At 35.4% G+C, this 27,967-nt stretch overlaps 3 protein-coding genes and 1 long non-coding RNA gene across 8 annotated transcripts; all 4 read right to left on the bottom strand.

The window, feature by feature from the left end:
• Positions 1-379: 379 nt before the first annotated feature.
• LOC113699268 (protein NUCLEAR FUSION DEFECTIVE 4-like) lies at positions 380-5,920 on the bottom strand. 3 transcript variants are annotated; one of them, XM_072047501.1, is made up of 4 exons: positions 3,124-5,918; positions 2,970-3,031; positions 1,406-2,337; positions 380-1,322 (listed from the first exon to the last, which is right to left on the bottom strand). In XM_072047501.1, the coding sequence occupies exons 2-4, from the start codon at positions 3,027-3,029 to the stop codon at positions 842-844; spliced, it is 1,473 nt and encodes a 490-aa protein (XP_071903602.1). In that variant the 5' UTR covers positions 3,030-3,031; positions 3,124-5,918; the 3' UTR covers positions 380-841. The 3 variants fall into 3 exon arrangements, with proteins under 3 accessions (XP_071903602.1, XP_071903601.1, XP_071903600.1); XM_072047500.1 differs by having other exon boundaries at positions 5,443-5,578; XM_072047499.1 differs by lacking the exon at positions 2,970-3,031 and having other exon boundaries at positions 5,443-5,920.
• A 5,325-nt stretch (positions 5,921-11,245) lies between these two features.
• On the bottom strand, positions 11,246-12,331 carry LOC140005702 (uncharacterized). The gene is made up of 3 exons (XR_011813269.1): positions 12,204-12,331; positions 11,987-12,091; positions 11,246-11,589 (listed from the first exon to the last, which is right to left on the bottom strand). It is a non-coding gene; the product is annotated as an uncharacterized lncRNA (long non-coding RNA).
• An 830-nt stretch (positions 12,332-13,161) lies between these two features.
• Positions 13,162-17,780, bottom strand: LOC113698680 (protein ROOT INITIATION DEFECTIVE 3-like). Of its 3 annotated transcripts, none has more exons than XM_072047504.1 (8): positions 17,049-17,768; positions 16,794-16,907; positions 16,389-16,522; positions 15,170-15,314; positions 14,644-14,846; positions 14,425-14,564; positions 13,925-14,151; positions 13,162-13,602 (listed from the first exon to the last, which is right to left on the bottom strand). In XM_072047504.1, exons 1-8 carry the CDS (start codon positions 17,310-17,312, stop codon positions 13,420-13,422), a joined length of 1,410 nt encoding a protein of 469 aa, XP_071903605.1. In that variant the 5' UTR covers positions 17,313-17,768; the 3' UTR covers positions 13,162-13,419. The 3 variants fall into 3 exon arrangements, with proteins under 3 accessions (XP_071903605.1, XP_071903606.1, XP_071903607.1); XM_072047505.1 differs by having other exon boundaries at positions 14,425-14,546; positions 17,049-17,759; XM_072047506.1 differs by having other exon boundaries at positions 13,590-13,704; positions 17,049-17,780.
• Positions 17,781-21,140: 3,360 nt separating this feature from the next.
• Positions 21,141-27,301, bottom strand: LOC113699430 (4-coumarate--CoA ligase-like 9). Its single transcript, XM_072047503.1, has 6 exons — positions 26,138-27,301; positions 23,864-24,053; positions 22,757-22,902; positions 22,583-22,650; positions 21,823-21,925; positions 21,141-21,471 (listed from the first exon to the last, which is right to left on the bottom strand). The coding sequence occupies exons 1-6, from the start codon at positions 27,200-27,202 to the stop codon at positions 21,346-21,348; spliced, it is 1,698 nt and encodes a 565-aa protein (XP_071903604.1). The 5' UTR covers positions 27,203-27,301; the 3' UTR covers positions 21,141-21,345.
• Between the last annotated feature and the right edge of the window lie 666 nt (positions 27,302-27,967).

A 27,967-nucleotide genomic window follows, 5' to 3' on the forward strand; every position in this document is an offset into this window, starting at 1 on the left:
AAATGCAACCTTGGTTATCTTGGGTTATCAGAGAGGACGAAGTCCCATGTGATGCACTAATTCATGAGGATAAGCATAGCATGCCACATAATACACTTCTTCAGATCAAGCTTTGAGAAAAACATTGACACAAATGAAAAGTGATGGTAAATAACCAAGTGAATGTGTGTACCGTGTGCATGTAGCAAAACACTGCAACTGCAGTGTCCATGCCTAACACCATGTTGTACTTGTACACCACTCAGAAAGGTCAGAGGCTCATGTGTACAGCCATTCTAGCCCCAGTTCCACCATCATCTAGCACTTATTTACAATAATCTAAAACATTCTCCTGAATCAATCAAACAAGAAAAGAAAGAAAGGGAAAAAAAATGCAGACTAAAGAAGGCAAATGATAACACGTTTCATAACATTATTGTAATACAACGTTTGGTTGCTTTTACATCACTTAAGACATCCTGTCGATCTCTGTAACAATGTATCCAAATTAAACATTGGCAATAATTTATTCATCTTCACTGCAATAAATGACACAACACAAGTTTTACATATGAACAAAACATTCAAGACCTGCAAGAAAACAGTTTGGAAGGCCTCCATGGTTTTAACTTCCATTGAGCATAAAATTTCAACGGGCATGTTCCCAAGTCTTTCCGTCTTTGCAAATCCAGACCATAACGGTTCAGCTTAGAGCAATCAAAAAAGAACCCTTACTGCTGAAGAAAATGCTTGTAAAGAAGTAGGTGCTTGGAAGTATCTCCAACCCTCCAATAAACCAATGCAGGAAATCACCTAACTCATGCAGGCACCAAGACCGTAATCCGTTGAATCTAAAGGCAGATCAAGTCTGAGGGTTTGCATAAAGTTGGGCATAGACCCTCTTCGTTCGATGAACAACAATCAGACTCAGGACGACAGCAATTGCACAGAGTCCTGACATGATTCCACAAGTGATTGAGTAGCATATGGTGCCATAGCAAGTGAGTGACTCAGCTTCCTCAGCACGTCCTATGGGATCCAGCATCTGATGTTGTTTCTTGGCCTCATAGTCATATATTCCACTGGCAATAACACCAGAAAAGATTAAAGAGCCAGCTGGGCTTGCCAATGTCAGGAAATTATACAAGGAACCGAAGCTTTTCAATCCAAACAATTCAGACACTGCAGCTGGCACGATTGCCCAGTGTGCCCCATATCCAAGTCCAATAAGCACCGAGACTACATAAATTGCCCCAGGCCAACCCATAGCATAGAAGAAAAGTGCAATTGCCATAACGACCTGAACCACAGCCATTGCCACTGGTCTTGGGTATGCATAGTGTCTAAGAAAGTACTGAACATTAGAAGCAGACATAGAGCTATAAAAGGTGAGTACAATGCATTTTAAGCAAATAAAATCTTCTACCTTATAATGTTCTCAGAGAAGTATCCTCCAGCAATACGACCAAGGAAATTAAAAATGCTAATCATTGAGACAAAGATGTGAGTATTGCTGTAACCAAGGGATTGGCACATCTGACCAAGGTTATCAATCACTGTCAACCCAGAACCAGAAGCTAGTACCAATGAGATAAAAATAAGCCAGAAATCTGCCTTCACAAGTGCCTGCAACAAAGTAAAATCCTCTCCTCTACGAGGACCTTTTCTCCGCTTAACCCTTACAGCTCCTTCTGCAGCTGCTTGAAACAGTTTAGCTTGCAAATGAGCAATTCTTTTATGCCTCTCTGATGCTGGAAGTGAATCAACATCCGAGGCCTTCTCATCTTCCACCTCACTGAAAATTACCTCATTCTCATCCTGTCCCATTTTACCAGCTTCCTGTTTCTGGGGATCAAGAAGAAGGCTCTCTTCTGTTGTGGGTCTTGGTTGCGAGAAGAAAACCAACATAATGGGGATTGCAATAGGAAGTAAAATGAGAACAATTAAAATAACAGTTAATATTATGATCAATGTCTGGTTCAGACTGACTAAATCTTCAAGTACCAATACTGTCAAGAGATAAGCAGCTAGAACAAGGCAAATACTGTAAGTAAACAAGAAGCTTGAATTATCACTTTGTCTAAATTGCTTGTGACCTCCAACTGGTCGAACAATGAACATGAGAGCACTTATAATGACAGTCGGACCAACAGCAACCATAAAGATTAGTGATGCTTGATTGGGAAAGTTCATCATGGCATATATTTGAGTAAGAATTGCACCACTTAAGCCAGCAAATCCCTTTAGTATGCCAACGACTGGACCACGGCTTTTGGGGAAGTTCTGAACACAAGAAACAAGAGCTCCTGTATTGAAGTACGTCTCACCATTTGTTCCGACAAATATCAAAATGCATAGCTGCAAACAAATAACCAAAGTCAAGGATAAAATATTGAAAAGAAAACAACCAAAAGACTACAAACAGTTGCTTCATGCAAAGATCAAAGTGATCAACCAGGTTCCTAAAGTGGTTGAAGAAAAAAAGTGCAAGAATGAATACCACTAGTCATTTTTTTCCCCAGGTTGCAGAAGCAAGATGCATTAAACAGTCCCGTATACTCAAAAGCACAAGACCTTGTTGACTATGCTACCAATTCACACCTAAATGACTACATTATCATGAAACTCCAGAAGACATCCCAGAGGCAGCATATAGGATTGATACCTAAAGAGTTCAGGACCTTTACGGTAAACTTTGTAGACATTAGTCTGCTAATGTGTCCACCGAGGTCAAGGATCAAGTACTCAATTTGCCCATTTGATATATTGAACTTTTACTGGTACTTCAGCATATTGTTCCTTCCTTAAGTCATAAGACTGTTTTTGGCAAATAATTTGACCATCTTAAACTTCTCATAATTTCAATTAAAGCCTTCTTTGTGCCAAAATAGTATTTAATCTGAACTTAAGCATTTTCAACATAGTATATTCATAGAAACAGTAAAGGATAGAGTAATGCTGGGAATCAGAAGCTAGAGAAATTAGAACACCTCAAAGTTCTTCTGGTAGAGTAGCTGTCTAGCCAAGTAGATATATTGGAGTCTCATCATGACTGATGCAACAGCAAAGAAAACTTTTTACTTCATCAAGAATTATGAAAAGACTAGCTCATGTAAGCATAGCTAACAAGACAGCAAATCATACCTAGGCATCTTCTATACACTAAACATGTTCATCTTTATTTATATAATTTGAAGTCATCATTTCCACCAAATCTTGCCAATGGCATAGCTACAGAGGTCAATTATGTCGAAGGTTCAATTCACTCAAAAAATTTTCCTTGTTCTTCTATTTCTTTCTCTTCCTCTTTCTTTCCTTCTTTTCATCTTTCCCTGTGAAATGTCTTAAACCATTGCGAAAGTAAGAAAAATATACAAGAAAGATGGTTTCACTGTGGTATTACAGAAAGTGGGTGTTCAAATTTGAAAAATGCGTTCTAAGTCTAGAGTAAAGTTTGTCAAACATGAGCTCAGCTGGTTTTAAAATAAAAAAATGAAAATCTTTTCATGTGATCTCATTTTGTGAATTTGATCATGCAACTTACTATTTTCTTTCAAGATGAGATTGCATATCCAAAAAAATTGGGAAAACCAGACATTTGACAAATTTGAGCTCCTACACAAAACCTTAATACAAGACTGCCTGCAGCATTAGGTAAAATCTTTGCTGAGAATTTAAACATTTTATCAAAGGCACCAAGGAGGTGCAACCGATTTACAGAAGAAAACCTATCTCTTGAGAGACCTATGTGCTCAGCCAATAAAAGTCAGCGGATGACAGGAAATCTATTAAATGTAAATTCCTGAATCTGTTCAATGAAACATTTTTCATGTGTTCTATGTTCTTCTAACTCCCATTAGCAGCCCCATCTTTTCTTTCTGTTCAAAATGACCAGAAGATGCATAGTTGCAAAAACTAGTCAACTGTAAAGTAAATCAGAAATTACACGTGCTCCGAAGCTGTAAAGAAAATGCATCTTTACCAGATAAGCATTTTATGATCAGCAGACAGAATTTGACACGTGAAGCTCCAAGAAGATTATTTTGCAGGTATAAAATGTAAACCCCTCAAACCATCAGGTAGCAAAAAGTTTCTGATGATCTACAGTAAACGGAAGAGCAAGGTATGGAGAGAGTGGATAACAGCTCATGCAGAAAAGAAAATACTTCATCTCACTTTTGTAGTTTTTAATACAACAACGATAATCTAGATAACAATGTTGATAACAAGATTAGTCAGAGAATATAGATGGGATTTTGATCTGGAACCATGGACCATGTAAGGAAGTAAACAGTTCCATTGTAGAAGTGCAATGAATCTTCTCTGGAACTATACCATGAAATTCGCAGTTAAAACGTTCTTGGAAAGCAGCAACTATTGTAATGCAAAAAACTAGAAAAGAACAAGAATATAATTATGATTTCACTGAGAAGTGAATGAAGCGATCAGCCCTTGGCACAACCAAAATATATCCAAATTTTAGAGTAATACTTGAACAGTCACTTGATGGCCAGGAAAAGTAAGCTACATAATTGCCTTGTCAAATTGGTAGAAGCTAAGGGAAACTGAAGCAGCAGAGATAAGTTACACACTTGGCTAATTGAAACAAGAAAATGAATACCAGGGAAATGCCCTAAATTGGTGACATGAGAAGCAACAGTTCTTATTTTTTAATGACTCAGCATTTTTCTCTTCATGTACTTCTCACTCTGGTTTATATTTCTTCTGAAAGTGACATGAGAAGTAACAGTTATTATTGCTCAATGACTATGCATGCATTTGCTTCATCTACATCTTACGATGATATTGTTGGTTTAGACTTCATATGTAAGAATTACTATGATGGTTTGAATTTCTATCGAATTTGACACTCAGAAGCTATCCTGCAAAAGCTTGCAGAGATAAAGAGAAGGAAGGGAATGGTTACTGCTTTTGTTGCATGGATTTCATAAACGCATGTATACTTGAATTGCTAGACATGGCAACAACCAGACAAGCCCTAGATTGTAAAACAACAATCAAGACTAAAACTTCAAGCCAAATTATGATGGCTGGAGGAGATATTTTTGCTGCTACTACATTCAAGACTAAGGCTTGAAGTCACAGAGCTATATCGGTTGCTACAGAGAAATTTTTTGAATACTATCTTTAGTTTGTTAAATTACAAGTAAACTTTGTAGGTAAAGAACCACTAAAATGGATCTATGAGTTCCATCAAGTTTTGGTACTACATAAATGGAAATAGACAGAAAACAACCGTAATTTATCCTACAAAGCTTGACATATCAACTGCTAAGTAGATTCATATATTAACATCTGACCAAAGGCAACCAAATTCTTCAATCCATAAATAGACAAAAAAAAAAACTGACATCACAAGTAATAAACAAAAAACCCAAAAAGGAAAGGGCATAAAAATACTAATAAAAATTAAAAGGGAACATAATAAAAAGTTGAGTTTACCACCCAAAGAGGCAGAGCAGGCAAAGCACCTACGACAATGAGTCCAACCAGACCATACCCAATAAAGTTCTGCACAACCCCGATCAGTAAAACCGACCAAATTGGCAAAATTTCACACAAACTCCCAGCAATGAAACCAATAGCATCTCCTAAATCTTTGGCCACACCCAGCATAGACACTTGCCTTTGATTATAACCCATGGTGCTTTTTATCACTGGAGATATGCTTCCAAAAAGATACCCAATTCCTGCACAAGATTGAACCCACATTGAGGCTACAAAAACTACCCATTTGTTGTTGAAAAAGGATTTCAGTTTCTCAGGAATTTGAATAACCATGCTGCTGTTCCTGATGATCAAACTATGCAACTAAAAGCATGAAAAGGATTTTTTTAAAAAAAAGTTGGTTTTTTGTTTTTTTCTCTGTATTTGCAGGAAAATGAAGAGTTGCCTGTGGTCTTGGCTAGCCTGTGTTCTTGGCTAGTACTTCAGTCCAAGATGGCCTTTAAGGTTTCTGTGGCGTGGCTGATTGGGGTTTACTAGTGATGACGTTTAGTGAATGAAAAAGTACGATAGTAGCGACTTGGATTTCCCATTTTAATTTGACCAAACTCCTTTATTTATCCTTTTTTTTTTGGCTTTATACAGGAAAAAAAAAAAAGGAAGAAATACCTTTGTGAATTCAAATGTGCATCCTCTATACACACGTGTATAATGTTCCTAAGATTTCATTTTTAGTTCTGTTACTTTAAAGAAAATGGCACGACAAGAAAGAAGTAATCACGCCAACTTTTGGAGAAATAATTGGACAGCAATTTTTCTTTTTCGCTACGTTTTTCGTGAACATTTTTTTCAATCATCTTTTTATCTCACGTATATCAAATCATTATAATAATTTTTTTTACAAAAAATCTGAAAAAATACAATTCAAACAAGATGTTTCGAAAGAATGAGAGTTAAAAGGGAGTCAAACCTCATCTTATAATTTTATTATGTGCTGTCGGGATATAACTGATTTAATGGGGATTGCGTGGATTCTTAAACTTAATTAATTTCGGTTATCTCTGGTTTTGAAAGGAAATAAAGCTGTCAATTTGCTTGGTTTAGATATTTCAATCTTGTTTTAGAGAAAAAGCCCTGAATTTGAGAGTTATTTTATCCAATCCGCAGAGGTTGAGTAAAAGATGGGGTGACTACGACAAACAGCAGGATTTCCCTCCTTGCAACAAATTATTAGATGAACAAATTTCACTATTCGAATGCCAAATAAGAAAAACAGCCATCTCACATAGCATTATTCAGTCAGATGTTAGAGGGCTGAGTAGATTTTACCTTCTGGGATAAGAAAACAAAAACAGCTTTATTGATGAATACCAAGTAAAAACACGTGACTTCTACACATGCTACAACCAAGAAGTTTCACAGAGTGAATTAGAGTACGATGGTCTGGTCGAAAGATGAACCAATTACTCAATGCTTGAATCAAATTTTAATTTGATAAAATTTCGTTTGAACTTCTGGCTTACCACCTAATCGAGCAAAGTTTGAACAGCACTTTGTATCCGTTAAACTTTTAAGTTCAACTCTAACTTGGCTCAATTTGTTTAAAATTGAAATTCATAGATAAAAACACTCGAACTACTCGAGTTCAATTCAAGTTCGACTTGATAAAATTTCATTAGAATCCGGTTTGATAGCAAATCAAATTTAACTACAATTTTAATTTTGTTAAAATAATCAAACAAGCCTAAATATTAAGATGTTCGACTTGACTAGATTTGTTTACATCATTAAACAAGAGTACGAGCAATTACCTTTTTAATGAACTCCAACCAAGCAAGAAGAAGCTAAAGAATCTTAGTAACCCTCTCAAATCGTCACATGGATCCAAGATTGCATATTAACGTTTGAGATGATATACCTTCAAACTTTGGAGTGCTTTGGAGTCATAATTATAGTATTTTAATTTCAGCAAAGGGGTCTCAACGATTGATGGAGCCCAACATTCGATAACATGCAATCTTAACATTAGATAATATGAACATTAGCTAATATGCAATCTTAACTTTTAATTTCAACATTAGATAATATGAACATTCTTAACCAATTCATAAAGTAATTAGGGATATTTTAAAAACCTCCCATGAGGTTTCTAACAATTTCATTAGCCTCCCCTGAAGTTTGTAAAATTATACAAACCTCCCCTAAGGTTAAGATTTTGATAACAAAACTAGTCCAATTAGAAAAAGGAACATTAAAAATACTTTAACGAGAGAGATGAAACCTTTATTCCATAAATAACCCTTATACATGTATATAAGTTTTATTAATAAAAGAATAAAAATAATTAATACATACATTTCATTACTCAAAAAATTCACATTTAATAAATTAGACAATACAAATAAGCAACAAAACTATACTAATGGTCACAAGATTCAACAAAATAGACTAGTTATCTCTTTTGATATGATATTTGCTATGATTCTTATGATTTTAAACAGAAAAAATTTTCGAATTTTGCTTTTCTTTTCCCTCCATTCTCCTTTACTAATATCTAACGATTAAGTAATTAAAGCACTAATAAACTAGTAGTAACTAATTAATGAAAATAACAGTTGAAAATTTCTTTAATGATGAACGATGATTGTATTAACAAAATAATATCAATTGATATACCTAATGGAGAAATGAGAGAAAAAAAAAAAGCAAATTTTGAAAATTAATCCATTCAAAATCACAAGAATCACAACAAACATCATACTAAAAGAGATGACTAGTTTGTTTTGCTGAATCTTGTGATCATTAGTGTAATTTTATTGCTTATTTATGTTGCCTAATTTATTAAGTGTAAATTTTTTGAGTGATGAAATGTGTGTATTAATTATTTCTAACTTTTAATTATTTTTATTCTTTTACTAATACAATTTATGTACATGCATAAGGGGTATTTATGGAATCAAAATTTCATCTCTCTCATTAAAGTACCATTTTAATGTTACTTTTTTTAATTGGACTAATTTTGTTATCATAGCCTTAATCTCAAGGGAGGTTTGTGTAATTTTGTAAACTTTAGAGGAGGCTAGTGAAATTATCGAAAATCTCAGGGAAGGTTTCTGAAATTATCCCAAGTAATTATTGTGGCTCCAAAAACCATTTTATATTATGCCCCATGAAATATGAAAGGAGCCAACATAAAGTAAAAAATAGAGAACAAGAAAGAAACGTTTGAGAAAAAAAAAAAGATTAATTTGACTAATCAGTAGACATCTACGAGATTATCAACTCATGCTTCACGAGGACCCATGGGTGCAAAAAACTTCTTGTTTGGACAGCCATTTTTTTCAGAAAAATTTTTGCGTTTTTTGTGAACATATTTTTTAATTATCTTTTTACCTTATATATATTAAATCGCTACAGTACGTCTTTCTGAAAAAAACTTCTAAAAATAGCAATTCAAACTGACTGTGCTTATATATTACCATTAGTAAACACCTAGTAGATCCATTATATGCTTAGCAATTTGTCACGTACAAATAAAAAGATAAGCTGAAATAAACAACTTCTACTGACGGTAATTAAATCCTTTTGCTCAGGCTAAGTCATTACATATGTCATTGTAAAGATTTTTCTTTACACTAATATTTAGTTTGGATGCATAATATATAACATTCATTCAAGTTTGAAATACTCTTTTTTTTACAAGTATCTTAATCTTTTCTTTTTTTTTTTATTTATAATGTTACAATCTGTATTCAAATTTATAATTACTATGGTATTATAAGAGTCCAGCTGACGAAGCGCCCGCAGAGCACCTGTTAAAAGCTAGGGTGCAATTTAGGTATAACAATGATGCATGTCTTCGGATGTTCATTAAAAAAAAAAAATCTTTAATTATCATCTATACTTTGTGAAGTAATTTGCTCCATCTTGTTTGGTCCTTTTTTTTTTCAGACGAGTAGGAAGTTGGTTTGAAGTTTGAACTCACGGTGTCCTAGTCAGAATACCTCCCGCTCTATCACCTAACCAAACCCTTTCCCATTAGTATCTCAACCTACCAGCCCCAGACAACTTGTACACCAACCAAAAAAGCAAACACGTGTTAATAATTTCGGGCCACAATCCTCCAATTTTAATAATGGGAAAACAGGTTATTGAAACTGAAGAAATGAAGAGGACCGATCGAACGTAGATGTTTGTTCCTACAATAGAAGAAGAAAAAAAAAAGTAAGTAGAAAAACATTTTATCCTCCCAGGAGTCCTGAAAAAATCTCAACTGTTCAGATCTCATTCACATTGTTTAATCTTGATTAGACAGAAATTAGTAAATAAAAATGGTTAACTTGAAAAGCTTCAAATCTCATTTACTATGATATGGCGTTTAATTGAAGTACTTAACTTTGAAAAACATTTCTTGGTCACTCTCAATGGAAAATCAAAGTTTTTCATCCTGAACAATCAACAATTTTTTGTTCTAAATATGAGCAGTAAAATTGACCATTTCCCCAATCAATGAAGAAAATTCAAGTGGTTGATGCGGATTTGTGAACAGACGGTACAATGGAGCCGCCATCCACCAATTGATTGAGATTTCTTTGAGGGTCAGTAGTACATCTCATCAATATATTGACACTCAGATTTAGATAAACAGTCTTTTATTAATCAATCACCATTTTACTATAAACAAAAACCTAATTACCGTTGATTCTTGAAAAAAGAAAAAAGAATACAAACAAATCACCATTGCAGAACTCAAGGATATGTTTTTCTTTATATATAAAGACAGGACAATTTCGTTCCGATATCTGTATTAATGACCGAAAGTGCATCAAACATGACACGGATACATACAAATATGAAAGTCACACTACATAATAGATCGAAAAAATGCAGAACTCAAGGATATCTAATTTAACCTTTATAGGTGGATTATAGCAAAAAAGTGGAAATTATAAACCGGTTGCAAATAATTCAAATATCATGTTTTTCAAAAAAGTTGCTTCCAAAAAACTTCTTCAATCATATTTCCTTACATCTATGTTTATCTAATAAAATAAAAAAAAAAAAGCTACACTTTCACTCTTTCAAAACTCTTCTTTTTTGGATTAATTGGAGATTCTAAGTCATACGTAGGGGAAAAGAGAAAATGGAGATTTTGTGAGCCGAACTAAAGATGCTTCCACTACTAATTCATATTCCTACCGGTTGAACTAAATAGATATTTGAAGAACTCTTCATAAGCACAAAATCCACACGAAATTTAAACTTTCCAAACAAAGAAAATGAGTAGCCATTTATGTCACACTCAAAGTTTGTCTTGACATTTCTATGTAATTTCAGATTTATTAAACCGGTCATCAACTCATACATTACATTTAAATAATTAATCCTTATTATCATTTCAAAAGTCTTCCACAAAATTCCAGTAATATAAAATTCCATAACATTTAACTTGGTCCCCCATTTCCTTTATCATTACTATTTTTTAAAAAATTCTTTGTTCTAAGGGCAGAAGACAAAAAAAAAAAAAAAAAGGTCTTGCGTAAAAAATTTTCGCTCGAAAATGTGCAATTCAAGGGTTTCTAGTAGAGGTGGCAATATGGATAAATGGTTCATAATTGGTTTTGACTTAATGGATGGTGGATGAAATTTATCCAATCCATTTAGATCCATTTAATAAATGGATCTAAATGGATGGATCTAAATGGATTATATAAAAACCAATTATCCATTTATAATCCATTTATATATTTTGGTTACTTTTTTTTTTTTTGTATTACCAAGTAACTATACCCATTCCTGATCCTACCAAGTAAGAATTTCATGAAAATACTAAAGTATTTCCATGTAACTGTCATCTTATATGATCCAAGACAGAGGACAATCAAATGAACAATATTGCTGGTTGAACGATGTAATGTACAAGACTTATGCAGCAAGAGCCATTGTCCTTGAAGATTTCCATGCAAGCTCTAGCTTGAACAGCATCCAATCTCTTCCAAGAAGATCCCTCATCTTTGATATTGATCGTCTCTCCTTTAGGAGGAACAGATGAAGGAGCACCTTCATCAATGGCCTCGACTGCCTTCCTACACGAGTAAAGCACCAACAGCTCCTCTGTAGTAAGCACTGGTAATGGCATGGTACCTGCAGCGGGCAAAGGAAGCATATGAATGCAGAAGTTAAATGCTTTACAATTTATTTATGCAATTCCAACTACTTGTCATAATTCAGAAATGCATTACAGCTCAAGTACTTGATTTCAGCTGTAGTGCATATGAGCTAAATACTCCTTTAACTTGGGCATAAAAAAAAGTTCACAAAAATTAGATTTAAACACAAAAGTTTGCAAGAAATAAGAACAAACAGAAAAAGTGATTAGAGGATGCTATAAAGAAATGCTAATATGATTAAAATTTCTTGGTAGAGATATGGTCTTAACAAAAGTGCAGAGAAAGTATGCATGCTAAAAAATTACACACAACATGGCCTAGGAAGCATATGATGCTGCCACTGAGAAGTTTGTAGTGCTATAGATCATAACCTTCCCAAAACACAGCTCCTCTTTTAGTCCAGCAAGGGCAGTGAATACTAGTCCCTAAGGAGTGAAAGAAGACACGAACAAAGGGCCCATCAAGAAGCTGCAAAACTAGAAACCATACCAAATAAGCAACAGCTAGGAGTCTACAATCCCATCCAATCATCCATGAAGGCACTCTAATAAAATACTTAATTGCTTCATAAATCAGTAACCATATTACCTTTGAGCAATCCAATAAGTCACATGACTAGATTTCCTCTTCGTAAACCTCCCTATTGGAGCCAAGAAGTTTTGTAACTAATGGAGCAAAATACTAGAAACTTTCTAGTATTTTAAACTCGATTCCACCCTAGTCCAAAAAAAAAAAAAAAAAAAAAACTTGATTCTACCCGCTTGTGACATATTCCTCTCATTTACAACGTTGGACCACAACACCGCCATGGTACAAAAAAGTCAATCATATGTTGCCGTGACAGCCTACCTATAACTGCTGTCGGTCGCATAAGTCTTTAAAATGGATATCGTATTTGGACAGGAGATTATTTAGAATAATTATTATAATATTTTTTATAACGTGATATATGTGAAATAGAAAGATAATTAAAATGATAAAAAATATATTTGCAATGCAAGTAAAAATTTTTTTTGACAAAAAATTACTATCCAAACAAATTCTTTGGAGTTTGTATGGATTTCTCTGCATGGGAAGAGAACTCGTGCCGTGGATGGCTGAAGATCGACTTAGAGCGGTCCAACTGGATCTCAACCATTCATTTGATATTTAATAAAATTTCAAATGAACGGTTAAGAATTGGCCGGATCACTCGAACTTGATCTTTAGTTGTTCATCACACATCCCCTAATTTATGGAAGAAATGTCAAAAAAAAAAAAAAAGACTGTTCCATCATCCATGGATGCCCGATGTATATCTACTCTCATAGTCTCATTCAATTCGTGGGGCATTTGACGTAGAAAGGATCGGGAGTCGGTGAATCTTCTTGTGCTCACTACAAATTTCTGAAGGGGGCGTTGTATTGTTAGCAAGATTTGACCAAACTCGCATTAAATGCAATTATATAGAGACACCTCAGTATCCCTCCATTAGATAAAAACTACCCACGAAAATTCAAGAAGTCTTGAAACAGAAATCCACCTTGTATAAATGAAATTTTACCTGTTGAAAAAATGAAAGTTCAAGATTCAATAATGAAATTATTCACAAGAGAAACTATCCCTTGATTCAAACAAGAAGTATCTTTTCTCATCACGCAAAAGCTACAGAGAGCCAACTCCAAAACGTAATGTCAGGCTTTGCTTTTATAGTAAAGCATTAGTTCTCACCTAAATGGACAGCCAATCCAAATCATGGAAATTAGACAATACACGTGAGAACTATCAGTTGACACCTCAAAATTGATCATCTTCAACCTAACTTTTACTTTTCCATCTTCAGTCTTGAATCATGAGGCTGCAGTAATCGATCATGCAGCAAATCCAAATAAGCAGATTGAAGACATTGGTTCATCTCCATTGTGTGCTTTGTCATCTTTATAGCCCACATCTGATTCTCTCTATTTGTTTCTATTTTCATTTGTAGAGCATCAAGCGTCCTCCCTCTCTGCGCAGTTACGACAGACACAAAAAATCTTCATTTACCTTCACTAGTTTTTTTACCATGCAAAATTACAAATCCTTCCTCCAACTTTGGCCAAACTAAAAACTGCAAGATATCCCTTGATGTTAATAAAAAGAATTTCGACACAGATTCACGCTAGGGACAAGCTTTAGTGGGGTTGCTGCAGCTCTGTGTGTGTTTGTGTTTTTTTAAAAAACACTTTAAATTCTAAAACCACACAACCAAATGGACTTATTACTTCTTTACCATTAATTTGAGAAACGATATAGAATTCTCTAAGATGTTTGAAGAGATGGAGAGAGACCTCTAAATCAAGTATGTGCTTCTCAAGTAAATTCGTGCTTCTGCAGCCTAACATGGCATCGGCTTCTTCTTGGGCACTGCTTGAAGGCAGAAGTTTAACTGTTTCCTTGGCAAAGTTGGTAGGCTGAGAATTCTTGTCAAGCACACAAACACGGAATTGAGAGGTTCTCTGGTTGTTCTTAGGTATTAAAGATGACTTACTGATTGCCACCAAATTAGATATTGGCCCTGAAAACATATTCATATGTAAAACAATATCTGAGGGAAAAAAAATTGAGTTGTACAGAAATGAAGGATCACGAGCATCATAAAAGATACAAAAGGGGAAGGTGAATACATATTTGTTGCAATTTTCTCTAGCTATTTTTTTGCAGAAACAGAATAAGTGAGGCAAACGTGAGTTCCAAATCTTGAAAGCTTTTAATTAAGTTCATAATTAATTTGTTGCAATTTCAGTTTTCCAACTATAGATGAAAGCAATTTGGAAGTTGGTGCAATGACCTTTAAAGTGGTTGAATCTTCTAATAATGGTATAATTGACTGTGTCCCAGAGGCAAACAGTACAGTCATCAGAAGCAGAAACCAGACCCGCTTTGCAAGATGTCAATGCAGTTATTGATTTTCTGCAGAAAATGCAAACACTAAGGCTTACGAAAGTAACTAAAAAAAAAAAGAGTTATATAAAGGATTACAAGGGAACAAAAATAATTGCATACTTACTGGTGTCCATTTAGCACAATTTGTTCACCACATGGATTGGAAAAAGGATCATTTAGAAGTCCAGCATCAAATTTGTTCAAGAAAATTGCCCCATTTTCACTTCCACAGAACAAAATTTCTTCAAGAAGATCAAGAACAATTGCAGTTATTGGCAATGGAAAAGCTTTCGTTTTTATAAGATTCCCTGACAACATATTCCACACCTAAAATGCAACAGGAAAACTGTCCCTTAGCAGGAATTAATACTTTCTAAAACATGTACCATAGAAGATAAACTAGCTATCAATGATGGTGCTAGCTCAATTCATCTTTGTACACTCAAGAATGTAACTCATCAAATTGAAGGTGTACATAAATGCGTATAAGTAGCTTTTTTTTTTTTGGTCGTATAGAAAATTCATGACCATATGGTGAAGAAAATAACTGCATACAAACACATCATAATCAAGAGTGACAATTCACTTGTGCAAAAGAGAGATGTCAAACAACAAATACAAAAAAAAAAAAAAAAGTATAGTATAGTAACCTTGCAGGTTCCATCGAGGGAGCTTGAGATAAAATTAGAACTGGAGTTGGTGGATGCAGGCAATAGGCCAGTTATAGCTCCCGTGTGGTCTTTGGACATACTCACAATTGAGGTTAAGCAATCACAATTGCCCTCAGCCAGCAAACTGCAAAAGTAGTTGGTAAATATAATCAAAAGGAGCAAATTATTTGGGTAGTTACTAAACTTTTCGAATAGTCAAATTTTAACCACTCAACTATTAACAATATGTTTTTACCAATTGAACTATCAAAATTATACATTTTGGACCATTCCGTCTGATTCCACCGTTAACTCTGTCAGATATAACTATTAATAGTATGTCATGTAAATCGTACGGACCCTTAGATCTAACAGAGTTAACAGCAGAATCAGATGGAATGGCCCAAAATTTACATATTTGATAATTCAGTGGATAAAAACATATTACTAATAGTTAAGTGGTCAAATCTTGATTATTCAAAAAGTCCAGCGACTACCCACATAATCCGCTCTAATCAAAAGTTAAGACAGAATTTCAATTAATTCGTCTAATGACATTAACATCCTAGGCCTAAGATAACGATTCAAGGCCAAAACATTCTAGAATTAACTTGCACTTCTATATACACTTGCAACTGTGCACAAAAGTAACAATCAAGTGAAGATAGGAGGGTTTCAGGCGTACAATATTTGAACACAAGATTTAAACTTGTCGGCACTGCATCTAGACGCTAGTCTTACTCTTTTGTACAAGTTCAACTAATGCATATAACAGAAGATTTATTCCATGACTATTTTGTTTGGATAGCCCTCATCCAGCAAACTGCAAAAGTAGTTAGTACATACAATCAAAAGTTAAGACAGAATTTCAATTAACTCGTCTAATGACACTAACATTTAAGACCTAGGATAAAGATTCGAGGCCAAATCATTGTAACGTTAAATTAAAGTTGTGGAACAGTTCTATGTACATTTGCAACTGTGTACAAAAGTAGCATCCAGTTGCACGTAGGAGGGTTTAAGGTGTACAATGTTAGAACACAAGATTTAAACTTGTGGGCTGCATCTACGCACTAGCCTTTGTAGAACAGTACAAGTTCAACTAATGCATATAAAAATTATTCCAGGACTATGTAGTGCAGCCCTGAAAGCCTCAAACAATATTATATGTATTTTGGAAAACTTTAAAAACTTCTAACGAGAGGGTATACAGGCTTACCCGATCATGGACCAAACAGCAATACTTCCATCCGCTGAACCAGAGATAAGAAAGGAATCATCGCTAGAAAGCACCATACAGCATATTGAGGTGTGATGTGCTGACCAGTTCTTCAGTAGCCTCCCAGAAGTAACCTACATAATCACCATAAATTCAGGGGTACTTTAGGATCTTAGTGCTTCAACAGGATTTGAAATAAACAACATGAACAATAGTCAATGTTTCTCTAAGGGGAAAAAAGGAGAAGTAACAAATTTCTTTTGTAGTTAAAATAAATAAATAAATAAATTTGGGTCATATGGATCTTTGCAGAAATGTCGGTAACTTTGCTGCAGAATAATGTGATATTGTGAAAGGAAAGGGTCGGGGAAATGAGGCACTATAAAAAAAGAGTATCTGGTCGACCTCCCAAACGTATATATTTCCAGAAGTAGCTCCACAAGCCAGATATGTTCCATCCCTTGTGCACGATAGGGGTCCAGTGGATTCCAGTAGATAGCTCCTTAAAGTGGCTTGATGCTGATTCAAGAGGGACAAATGAAAAACATTCGTGTCAATATCAACAACTAAATACCAAGAAGAAGGGGAAAAAAAAAAGGGCATTACACGAATTAAGAATTTAAATAACTTGAATAAGAAAATAAATTTACGAAATAGTACCTTACTTAAGGGCCAACTGAAAATGACCCCACCACTAACCGAGCCAGTTCTTTGAACCTGAGAAGCCACAAGATATTGGTTTCTCAAAGAAATGAGGCCATGAGGAGGTGAAGAACAAGTTGGTATGTGGAGAAGACGATCACCATTTTCTAGGTCCCAAATTGTTATTCCTATGCTAATGTTCTTATCACTGCACACTGCCAATGCCTCCTTGCAATCCATGTTGTCTCTCTTTATCACTCGGCAATCACATAGACTTCTCATAGGGTTTATACAGATAAACTAGATTTGCTTTTTGGTACACTTAGTGCTCACCTCTTATTGGTTCTTGGAACTATAGAAATCTTACTTTTCACCACTTAAGAATTTACCCATAAACCATATTACCATACTTAACTACGGAGATATTGTTTGTCGTTTCTCAATTTGAAGTCATGAATATCTCGTGAAGACATTAGAATGTCCAAAATTGTTAGCTCATATGATGATCTCAGTCTTAATTTTTTAGTAGTACATTTGTTTGACATGCAGGCATTCTTAAGCTGCCAGAAGAGCAACTGTATGTGCTAAAAAAGTTGTAACGGAAGCTTTTCATTTATGTGTAACTGGACGGATTCGTCCAGCTATGCTTTTGGATTATTCAATATTTGAAAAACCAGTTATTCATATATAATGTTACAGTAATATACAAATAAAACAACTTTAAAATATCACATCCATACAATACATAAAAAAAAACAACTCCAAATATACTAAAAAAAAGTTACACCAACCACCAAAAAACACGCCGCCCCTTCCCCCTCTCTCCTCCCCCTCCTTCTTTCTTCTCCGCCTCCTCCTTCTTCCTCATCCTCCCCTCCCCTCCCCACATCTCTTCTGCTGCCCCCCTCCCCCTCTCTAGTCACTGGCCAGACAACCAGTTTTTGGTCGTGACTCACAACCAAATTTGGTCGTAGGCGGCGACCGTTTTCTGGTTGTGACCCGCGACCAAAGAGGGATGGGGCGAAGAGGGGGGTGGCAGGAGAGTGTGGAGAGGAGGGAGGAGGGCGAGGGGGGTGGAATAGTCGTGGGTGGTTGTAAGATTTTAAAAAATTTTAAAAATATCTCATTAAAATTTTAAATTTTAAAAATACTCTAAAATATATTTTCAAAAACACCCAAAAAACACCATTAAAAACATATATAACAAAAGTTTTTCACCTACATTGTTATAGTAAAATATTTTAAAAACACCCTAAAAAATAGCTAATCCAAATAGACCAATGCTAGTGGCTAGAACAAGTTAACTCAATTGATAAAAACAAGCTACCTTCCAAACGAAAAGTGATGTATTCGAATTCTGCAGTGGAGACCTGTGTTGGCAGGCAGATCCGTAAAAATCTTATACATGGAAGCACCTTGATTCGTGGTGATGATAAGAATCGAACCCACCCAAATCTTTTTCTTACCAACAAAAAGTGATAATGCGAGTGAGCTCGACCAATTGTTGTCATCAAATGAATTTAATTGATTAAATCCTATGAAAATGGAGATGATTTGCAAACACTTTTATTCACGCTTCCCTGAATCTACCAACTTGTTATACGAGCTTTACGTACCATAATGAGTCAGAATTTTTATGTTTCTTTTTTTAATCAGGTTAATATGCGTAGAGGTGAAAAAAAGAAAAAGAGGTAATGTTCCCTTTATGGAGAACCAATTAAGATGCAAGGTATCAACTTTTAATTCTTCAAAAAAGGAAAAGAATAAAATCGATAATAAGGATAATAACCTTTACGTAAGCTACGGTTGGTTCTCATCTATTCTAATAGTAGTTGGTAAAGTTTCATTTATCTAAAGGAATCTTCATTTTGGCTACCATATGCCTAATACTTTATTAAACATGGCCCAATAGATTCTGATATACAGAATATTCTGGATGTTGGGTTGTTATTGTCATAAAAATAAGGGACAAGTTCACAAACCTCCCCTGAGGTTTATAATAATTTCACTCGACTCCCGTTAAGTTTTACAAATTACACTAACCTCCCTTATCACAATAAAATAACTATAATAAATAATTCACGGTATAATGAAATGAGATTAAAAAGAAAAAGAAAAAGAAATCTAACCTCTTCGCTTATCCTATTTACAAGTTACAATTAACAACGATTCTTTCTCATTTATTGTTACTTCGTTCTCATCATCAACCCCTTCATTTTATAACTCACTCTCAAATTATTACCAACCATTGTCTATAATTGCAACCAATCACACCACAAGCGATCCCTCAAATCTATCATATATTCCTATTCCTCCTTTCTTCTCTTTAGAATTGCCAAATCACAAGTTTAGTTGAGAAATTAGATTTGATGGTTGAAGTAAAATTCAATTTCGTGGTCAAACTAAAAGGTGATGAAGAGACGCACAATAATAATGGAACAAAAAAAAGGAAGAGGAATTGAAATTGATAAATTTGCTAATTTATCTATCATCCATTCAAAAAACTTTTTAAAATGTTAATAAGTACATTTATATTTGTTTTATATTTAACAATTGTTGGTTATGGTTTCGTTATGGAGATGGAGTTTCTTCTATGTATTTAAGACATTAACATATTTGGAGATTTGATGGTAGGTTAGATTATTTTGTTTCGAGAAGATGTGGGCATTGGGTTTAAAGTTTGGGATGTGATTAGTTGTAAATAAAATTTTAATTTTTTTGGCAAAATAAATTTCTTGAAGAGTCATAAGGATGCATTCCTTCCTTTAAACTTGATTAATCTCATCCATGCCTATGATAATGGATTTGCTTGGGTTTAGAATTTAGAATTAAACTATTTGCTAGGCTAGTTTGTCAATATAGTGGGTTTGGTTGAAATATAGAAGAAAATAATTGGCAAAGTAATATTTATATTTTTTGTTCAAAAAGGGTAGTTTAAGATTTTTGAGAGAAAAAAAAAAGCCTTTTGGACCTATAAACAGTAAAAGCAAGGGAGGTAAGCGTAATTTAATAAACTTGAGGGGAAGACCGGGAAGTCTCTGCAATTGTCAGAAACTTCAGGGGAGGTTTCTGAAATTATCCCTAAAAATAAAATTAAGAAACAAGAGATAAAACTATTATAAATTAGTGAATTTAATGTATAAAAGATTTTAAAAAAAATACCATGCGTATTGGATCGGATATCTACGAATGACAAAAAAATGATATCCGTTCGGATATCTGAATCCGACCTGCATAACTCCTTGATCTGGATGTGACCCAATCAGTATATGATTCGCCGGATTTGGGGCAGGGACGGTCATCAGTATGACCGTCCCTACACGGTTAAGGGCCAAGATTTGCCCTCAAAATTTTGTGCGGCTGAGATTACACCATGTAACTCGATTTCCGCGTCAAGTGTGGGGCCCACCACTATCTGTTCTGAAAATACATCCTGTGAAAAAAAAGTTACATCGTGTTTAACCAATGTTACGCGCAGTGCAAAATGAGGACAACCTTCACAAACGGTTGCACCTGCAACCGTGGTGCAACCGTTTGTGCCCCGTATCCTGATTCGCCGGATCAGATATCTGCTAATTCGGATCGAATCCAGATCAGATCATTGGATTTTTTGGATCACCCGGTCAAATTGCACACCCCTAATTCATGAGAGCATTTTAAACCTACATGCGAAAGAATTTAATTTTTTATTTTCCTTCTTTATTGTTCTTAGCAATTTTTTTTTTTTTGTTGCAATAAGAGTAACAAATTTAGTAAATGAACTGAGGGACTATAACCATCCTAGCAGTAAGAACTTGACAAGGGTTGTTCCAAACTATTCACAACTCCTTTTGCTTTTCTGGCATTTTAAATAAGGAATATAGGAATGTTAAAAAAGTTATAATTTTGAAAATTACATACAACTCTTAATTACTAATTTTTCCACTTATATCGTTATTCTATCTTCTTATTTCTTTATTTTAAGAATTTCTCCCCTTGATTTACAGATGCTTTTTGCTAATCTATAAAACTCAAAGAAATACAAATTAAGGATTGACAGAGTTTTAGGATGCCCATAACTTTCCAGTACATGCTACTAGAATCCTTTAAATTAAAGTGGTTAAAATGGGGTTAGGGGTCTAAACTTCAAAACTTTTATTAGAAATGAGGATTGAGGACGAATAATGCTGGTACAATGACACATATTCAAGCAGCAAAACGAACCTACAATCTGAACGCTGATAGTTTCTTAAAGGCGCTGATCCGCCGCATGTCTCCTCCACTCAAATACTTATAACCATTCACGCTTCCAGAATTTAAGGACGGGAGCCTTTCATCATAATTTAGATGAAGCAGCAGAAATTGCATGATTAACCAGTTCCCTTCTCAGGATTTTTCCTGCTGGAGATTTTGGAATCGAGCTGATAAATGCAACTCTTCGTATTTTCTTGTATGGTGCAACCTTTGATGAGAGAAAAACAAGAAAATGAAAGGCACAGAAGTTAAGAGCTTGCATTCAGTGAAAAGTAGGATCACTATATTACCAGAAGTGACAGCCATTTTCCTCTTTGAATTAGAGCTCATATCCTCTAATCTTAGACAGTCTATTTACTAGTTAAGTGGTAATCAATAAGTTGATCTTTTAGATTCTATAGAAGCCGAAGTACGACGAACGGAAGGAAGAACATACTCTCAGCTGAACCGTAAAAATATCACAGGCCATATTTGGATGCAGAGTGAATGTCAAAAGCATATATGTTTCAGAAGGAAATTGTAAAGCTTTTGTATCTTCTATTTCTAAAAGTGAAAGTACCTGTTTTGCAACAATATCCATAATTTGAGTCTCAGTAACATGGCTTCCAGGTTTCCTAACAATGAAGGCCATAGGAATCTGACCTGCTTCTTCATCAGGATACCTGCAATCGGATGATATTAGGCATCAGAATTACGAGTTGATATATACACCAATTGCTCAACAAAAATTCAGAAGGTTTTTTTTTTTTGCCATGTAATGTTATGATTGATTATGTATAATGGCGTCAGAATTAAGAACACCAGTAGCTGAATTATAACTCAAGACAAAAGATTTTGTTTAACCATCTAAATATTTGAATTAATAATGCACAAGGAGCCAATCCTGTGTATGCACTATAATTGTCTTTCGCTATTAAACCATGTCATAGATGAAACAAACGAATCAAAGGTTTCAATCAGAAGGCCAGAAGCCAAGATTCTTCATGCTTGAAGATTGTTTTTTGCAGACCGAAGGAAATAACCTGAAAAAACCGGATAGAGCCTCACCTCTAGATAATCTACTATTTCATATCAACGGAAGTAGGATATTTAAATTCAGTTCTGTTTGAATAGATGGAGAGTAGAAGTAATTCCCCATTTTCTTGGTGACAAACTGTACTTTTACGTTATTATAAGTTCGGCATTTGATTTCAATTCATCCAACTGCAAGCTAATGCTAATAAATCTGTGTCAGTTCTTAATTTGTATAAAGTAGATTAACTGTTCAACTAACATCTGAACTACAGCACGAGCTAGAAATTAAGCTATGAGATACATACGGGATCACTGCTGCATCAGCTACTTCAGGAATTGATTGAAGCAAATGTTCCAATTCAGCTGGTGGGACCTGCAATTTTTCAAATCCTCATCAGCTAGTGAAATTTGAAAGGTGTGTATGGCACCTGCACCTAAAATCTTTCACAAAAGAATAAAGTGAGGGTTGAGCTATGCACCTGATATGCTTTATACTTGATGAGTTCCTTTAGCCTGTCAACAATGTAGAGGAAACCATCAGAGTCAAAATAACAGAGATCACCAGTCTTCAGCCAGCCCTCTGAGTCCAAGGTTTCAGCTGTTGCTTGACTATCTCCGACATAACCTGCAAATAACCCCACATTCTCCATCTCAAAATCACAGTCACAAAAGAATGGCAAAGTTATATGATCAACTTCTCAAGGAAATGCATGCACATGATACATAAAACTCAGGAGCCTTTGGTTTCTGCCATTAAGGCCATCTTTTTTCTGCTGTATTACTGATTGAAAAGATAAGAAAATAATTTCACCACAAACAACATGGATCCTGTGTAGCAGCATACTCACGGCAAACACAAATACAACCACCAAACAAAAGTAGGCAACAATTAATACCATAAAATAAGTTAGAATGCACCATTAGCTCCTAAGAATTTGAAGTTAGGTACAAGCACTTGTTACTAAAGAATTATACATGCAACACACATATATGTATGATCCAGAGCCAAACATTTCCAACTCCTTTGTTGACTTAATGATATATAAACAAATTCAAAATATGGACAGAACTACATGAAGTTACAGGTTCACATAGACAAAATGAGGTTTTAAAAGATGAAACTATTAGTAGATGTAGCTTAGGCATATGAACCAGCTATGCTCGAGAAAATGCATTTGGAGACCAGGAGACTTAAAGGAGAGTGTAATATCATCTGTAGATTTACCATCAATCAAGGAATCACAAATTAGAACAATCTTGAATTATCACATATATAAGTCCCCTTCTATATCACCGCATCAGTATCTTCCCAAAAACAGTACCAGCAAATCAGCTACAGGGCAAACAAAATTGTGGGCAAGATCCTTCTTAAGACAAAGTCAAAAAAAGTTCTTTCTCAAGACATAATATATTGTGGTATACATTAAAAGCATCATTTTTTTTTTTAAATAAACTGCATCCACGTTTTGCAGCAAAGACTAGGAATGCAGCCTTTAATTGCTCAAAGGATGTCATCTGGAAGTAAATCTGTTGATACGTATCCCAGCACAAACGTAAGTGGCAAAATTGGGTCCATGCATGTTCACCTTTCATGATAATAGGCCCTCGTAGCCATAGTTCACCTCGCTGACCAGGAGGTAAAGCCTCTTTAGTATCAGGATCCACTATCTTGGCTTCTGTGTGCTCAGCAAGGCGACCAGTGGATCCATGTTTCTTTATCTCCTCAGTTCCTATCATCCGTGTAGCCGCTCCCCCAGTCTCAGTCATACCATACCCCTATAAACAACATCAACCAAACAAGATATTATTCAGAAATTTGCTTCATGATAAAATATACTGCTATTTTGGAACAAAAAGACATATGGAGACACACACACAGAGACTAAATAAACCCCTGAAGTTTTTCTTGTTGGATGAAGATCAGCTAATATGGTCCAAATTCAATGAACTGCAGACAAAGTGGTCCCAAGGATATGGTCTTGATAGAAAAAAATTCGATCAATGTAATAAAGGAGATTTTAAAAGGCACTCCATCCATTTTAGTCATGCTGTGCAGAAACAAATTTTAGAAGCAAAAACAACTAAGGAATCAAGTGTACATGATGGGATGCAAATAAAATGCTTAGACAGGATTCTAAATTCTGCATATGGATGTAAAATCAGCAAGGCACTGTAATTCATGCAAGGCATAGAAATTTTTTATCTGACATTTTTCAAATCAATTCTCAAGATTCAACAAATCAAGTCAATTGACAATATAAGGGATAAAGTGTTCTGCTCCCCAGAATAGATTATGAAGCCAATCAACCAACCATTCATACTAGTCCTTATTCACAAAGTATAAGTTAAAAATTCTCAGAAGTTTGTCCTGCTCCATGTTTATGTTTGTATTAGAAGATGAACAAATAGTTCCTAGTAAATATTTGGACCAAGTAGACATGGCAGTAAAAGGATATAGATTCAAGAAAAGAATCTAAATAATAGCATGGTACAAAACGTTCTACAGAAAACTGCATGGCTGATTTGATAATCTATTGGCAAAACCACTACGTATGAGACAAATGATGAGATTCAATACTCCATAAATCCCCTTATATCCCATTTGTTAAATCTAGTGTTTGAAGTTCTAAGTAAAAAATTTTTTTTTGGGGGGAGGGGTGGTTGTTAGTAGTTGCACGACAAATTTTATAAAACAGTCCTTACAGTTCACTTTGATACATTGAGGTTCTCATTTTCTTGTCTTGTCAAAATTCCTATACTAACTATGGCAAATTGTTTTTTTAAGTGTCGAAAATGGTATATTTCCACACTCCTGAATAGTATCAAAAGCCAATGGATATCCAAAAAGGCAGGAGTTGTATTCTCCTAGGGCAAGATCGGTACATCCTAAAGGTGAGTGTTTATGAATGGTGATTGATTTTCTGGATTCGGCATAAAAATGGGACTCACTAACTATATCTTTCTTGAAAATGTTAACCGTGACTACAATAAACAAAATTATTTTTTTTAATTAATTTTGAAGGCAAAAATTACTTGTGCATGGGTGCCAACTCAATGATTATACACGAAGATGTCTAATTAATTAGCTTAAACTTTTCTTAACCTTCATTAATTTTTGACTATGTTTAAATGCAGATTTTACTTTTAGTTGGTAAATTTGAGCACGTTGTTGAGAAAAGGACTAGGTACTACCTCCTAGGCATATAGTACAGGTTTCGCATTGGTCATTAGCTAACACAAGTTGGACAGTTGACTCAATTAATAAGTTTAGATCACTTGTTTAATAAAAGGGTTGTGGGTTTGAATCACATTGTGTAATGATCTTTTCAAACAATTTATGGTCTCGAAAGTATGGCCTGACTCCTGATGGCGAACGGAGTCGAACTCAACTCACCTAGAGTTTAATTTACTAAAACAACGGGGTGTTGAGTCGAATTATCCAAACTTCAATTTAAAAAGAAAAAGTAGTACCATTACTTGGAATCCAGCCATATTAATCAACCAAACAGTCCACGACAAATCACCTTTATTTCGCATTTAGCAGCACTACTTTGACGACAACGTAATGAGTACTATGATATTATCCCGTCGCATTCACCGGTCGGCCACCAAGCTTGCGGGGGTCAGATTGAAAAATTTTAAATCTTCTGATGTTTTTAATGTTTATTTAAGAGCGTACTTAATACTAATCCAAATACTAACAAATTGCTAGTTTTGAACTCGAACTTGGACTCTTGTTCGACGGCACATGCAAGCCGAGTTAGAACTCATTGGTCAGTTGGTCGGACCGGGCCAAACTGGCCGGTGCAATCATATTCTAGAAAGAAATTCAACTCAAAGAAAAGAATAAATAAACGTGCCTGGGAAATCTCCACGTTGGGGAACCGGGCTGTGAAGCTCTCAGAGACCTCCTTTCCCAGTGGCGCACCACCGCATCCAAGTAGGCGTAGGGAGCTAAGATCGTACTTATTCACTATATCCGACTTAGCAAACGCCACCACCAGCGGCGGCGCCACCGGCATGTAAGTCACCTTATACTTTTCGATGGCTTCCAGCATATTCTCGAAATCAAACTTCCCCAGCAGCACCAGAGTCTCCCCCAAGGCCGCAGCCCTTATCAGCATAAAGAACCCGAAAACATGGAACAGCGGCAAACTGAACAGCGACACCGGATGAGGCGGATTTTCATCTTCACCGTCAGCTTTGTGCTTATTGTGATACAAACCTGCTATCACGGCTATTAAGGTGCGGTGGGACAGTTCCACACCTTTAACTCGTCCGGTTGTTCCGGACGAGTAAAGTATAGCGGCCGAGTCATTTTGGTGGATGACTCGGCCGCTATACTTACTTACCGCTTCGATCTTCTCGGTGGAGGTGTGGTTCGACAGCACGGATTGGAACTGCGGCTTGTCTACGAAGATCATACTGGACTTCAAGGCTTTCGGGAACTTCTGGTAAAGCGATGAAATGGTGAAAACGACAGCTGGTTTACTGAGTTGGAGTAAGTGAGTCAACTCGGAGGGCGAGGAGAGAGGGTTGGCGGGGGAGACGGTGAGGCCAAGGGAGAGGAGGGAGAAGTAGAGTACTGGGACGTGGAGGGAGGGAGGGCAGAGGATGAAGGCGACGTCGTTTTGGGAGAGGGAAGGGTATTGGGTTAGGAGGAAAGTAGAGAGAGAGTGCACTTGGCTGAAAAATTGGGAGTAGGACAGTTGGCAGCCGGTGGAGGAGTCGATGAGGAATGGGGTGGAAGGAGAGGTGGTGGAGGTGGGGGAGGAAGTGGTGGCACGGAGGAGGGAGATGGCGTATTCAGTGATGGAAATTGGCTGAGAAAGTGGTGGTAATGGAACTGGTGGTCGAAGGTTGTGGTAAATTCTTGTTACTGAGCAGAACCCACTTTTGGGGTCTATCCTTCGTGCATCCGCCATTAGTGTGTGTGTTTAGTGCGTGTTCTTGGTGAGGAGGAAGGAAGAGCTGAGATGTGTTCTAAGTTCTCACTTCTCAGATATTAATATATAGTGTGTGTGTGTATATATGTATATATATATATATATTTCTCTCGTGAAGTGGGAAATGTGTGTGTGTATGGTAGAGCTGTAGACGTGGGATGAAGTTGACTTGTACTAGTGTCTAGTGCTAGTAAATTCATCAATAGCAGGAGGATATAAATACCATTAAGAAAAGCCTCTTTTTTCTTCTGTCGGATATCATATATTTAGACTTTGGAGTAATCAGCTCGGGAAGGAGGATTAGCAATTAAGATCAGTGAATCTTGCATGGATGGTGTTTTGGTGGTTTTTTTTTTTTTTTTTTTTGTTTATAGGATAAGAATAATACTACTGTAATACGTTGTTCAATAGTTTCAGTTTTGTTGGACATGGGACAGGTAGAGTTATAGATGGTGCTTTTATGTCCCTTTTTTGGATTTTTTTTTATTTTGCAATATTTGATGTACATTTATGCAACTTCTCAAAAAAAAAAAAAGCCACTTTTGATGAAGAAAAAAATAAAAATTACGTATATAACGAGACAATGTAAGCATACACTAAAAACTGTCACAATCTGTGACACCTATGCACGATAATACATAATACAACCATACATGTCCAATTCTGGTTTTTTTTTTTTTTTTTTTGGATTCCGGGGTATTTATAAATTAGAGGTCAAATGTTAATTTTTAAGAAAATTGTTGG

This window comes from Coffea arabica, chromosome 4e, assembly GCF_036785885.1.
Source record: "Coffea arabica cultivar ET-39 chromosome 4e, Coffea Arabica ET-39 HiFi, whole genome shotgun sequence".
Lineage (NCBI taxonomy): Eukaryota > Viridiplantae > Streptophyta > Magnoliopsida > Gentianales > Rubiaceae > Coffea > Coffea arabica.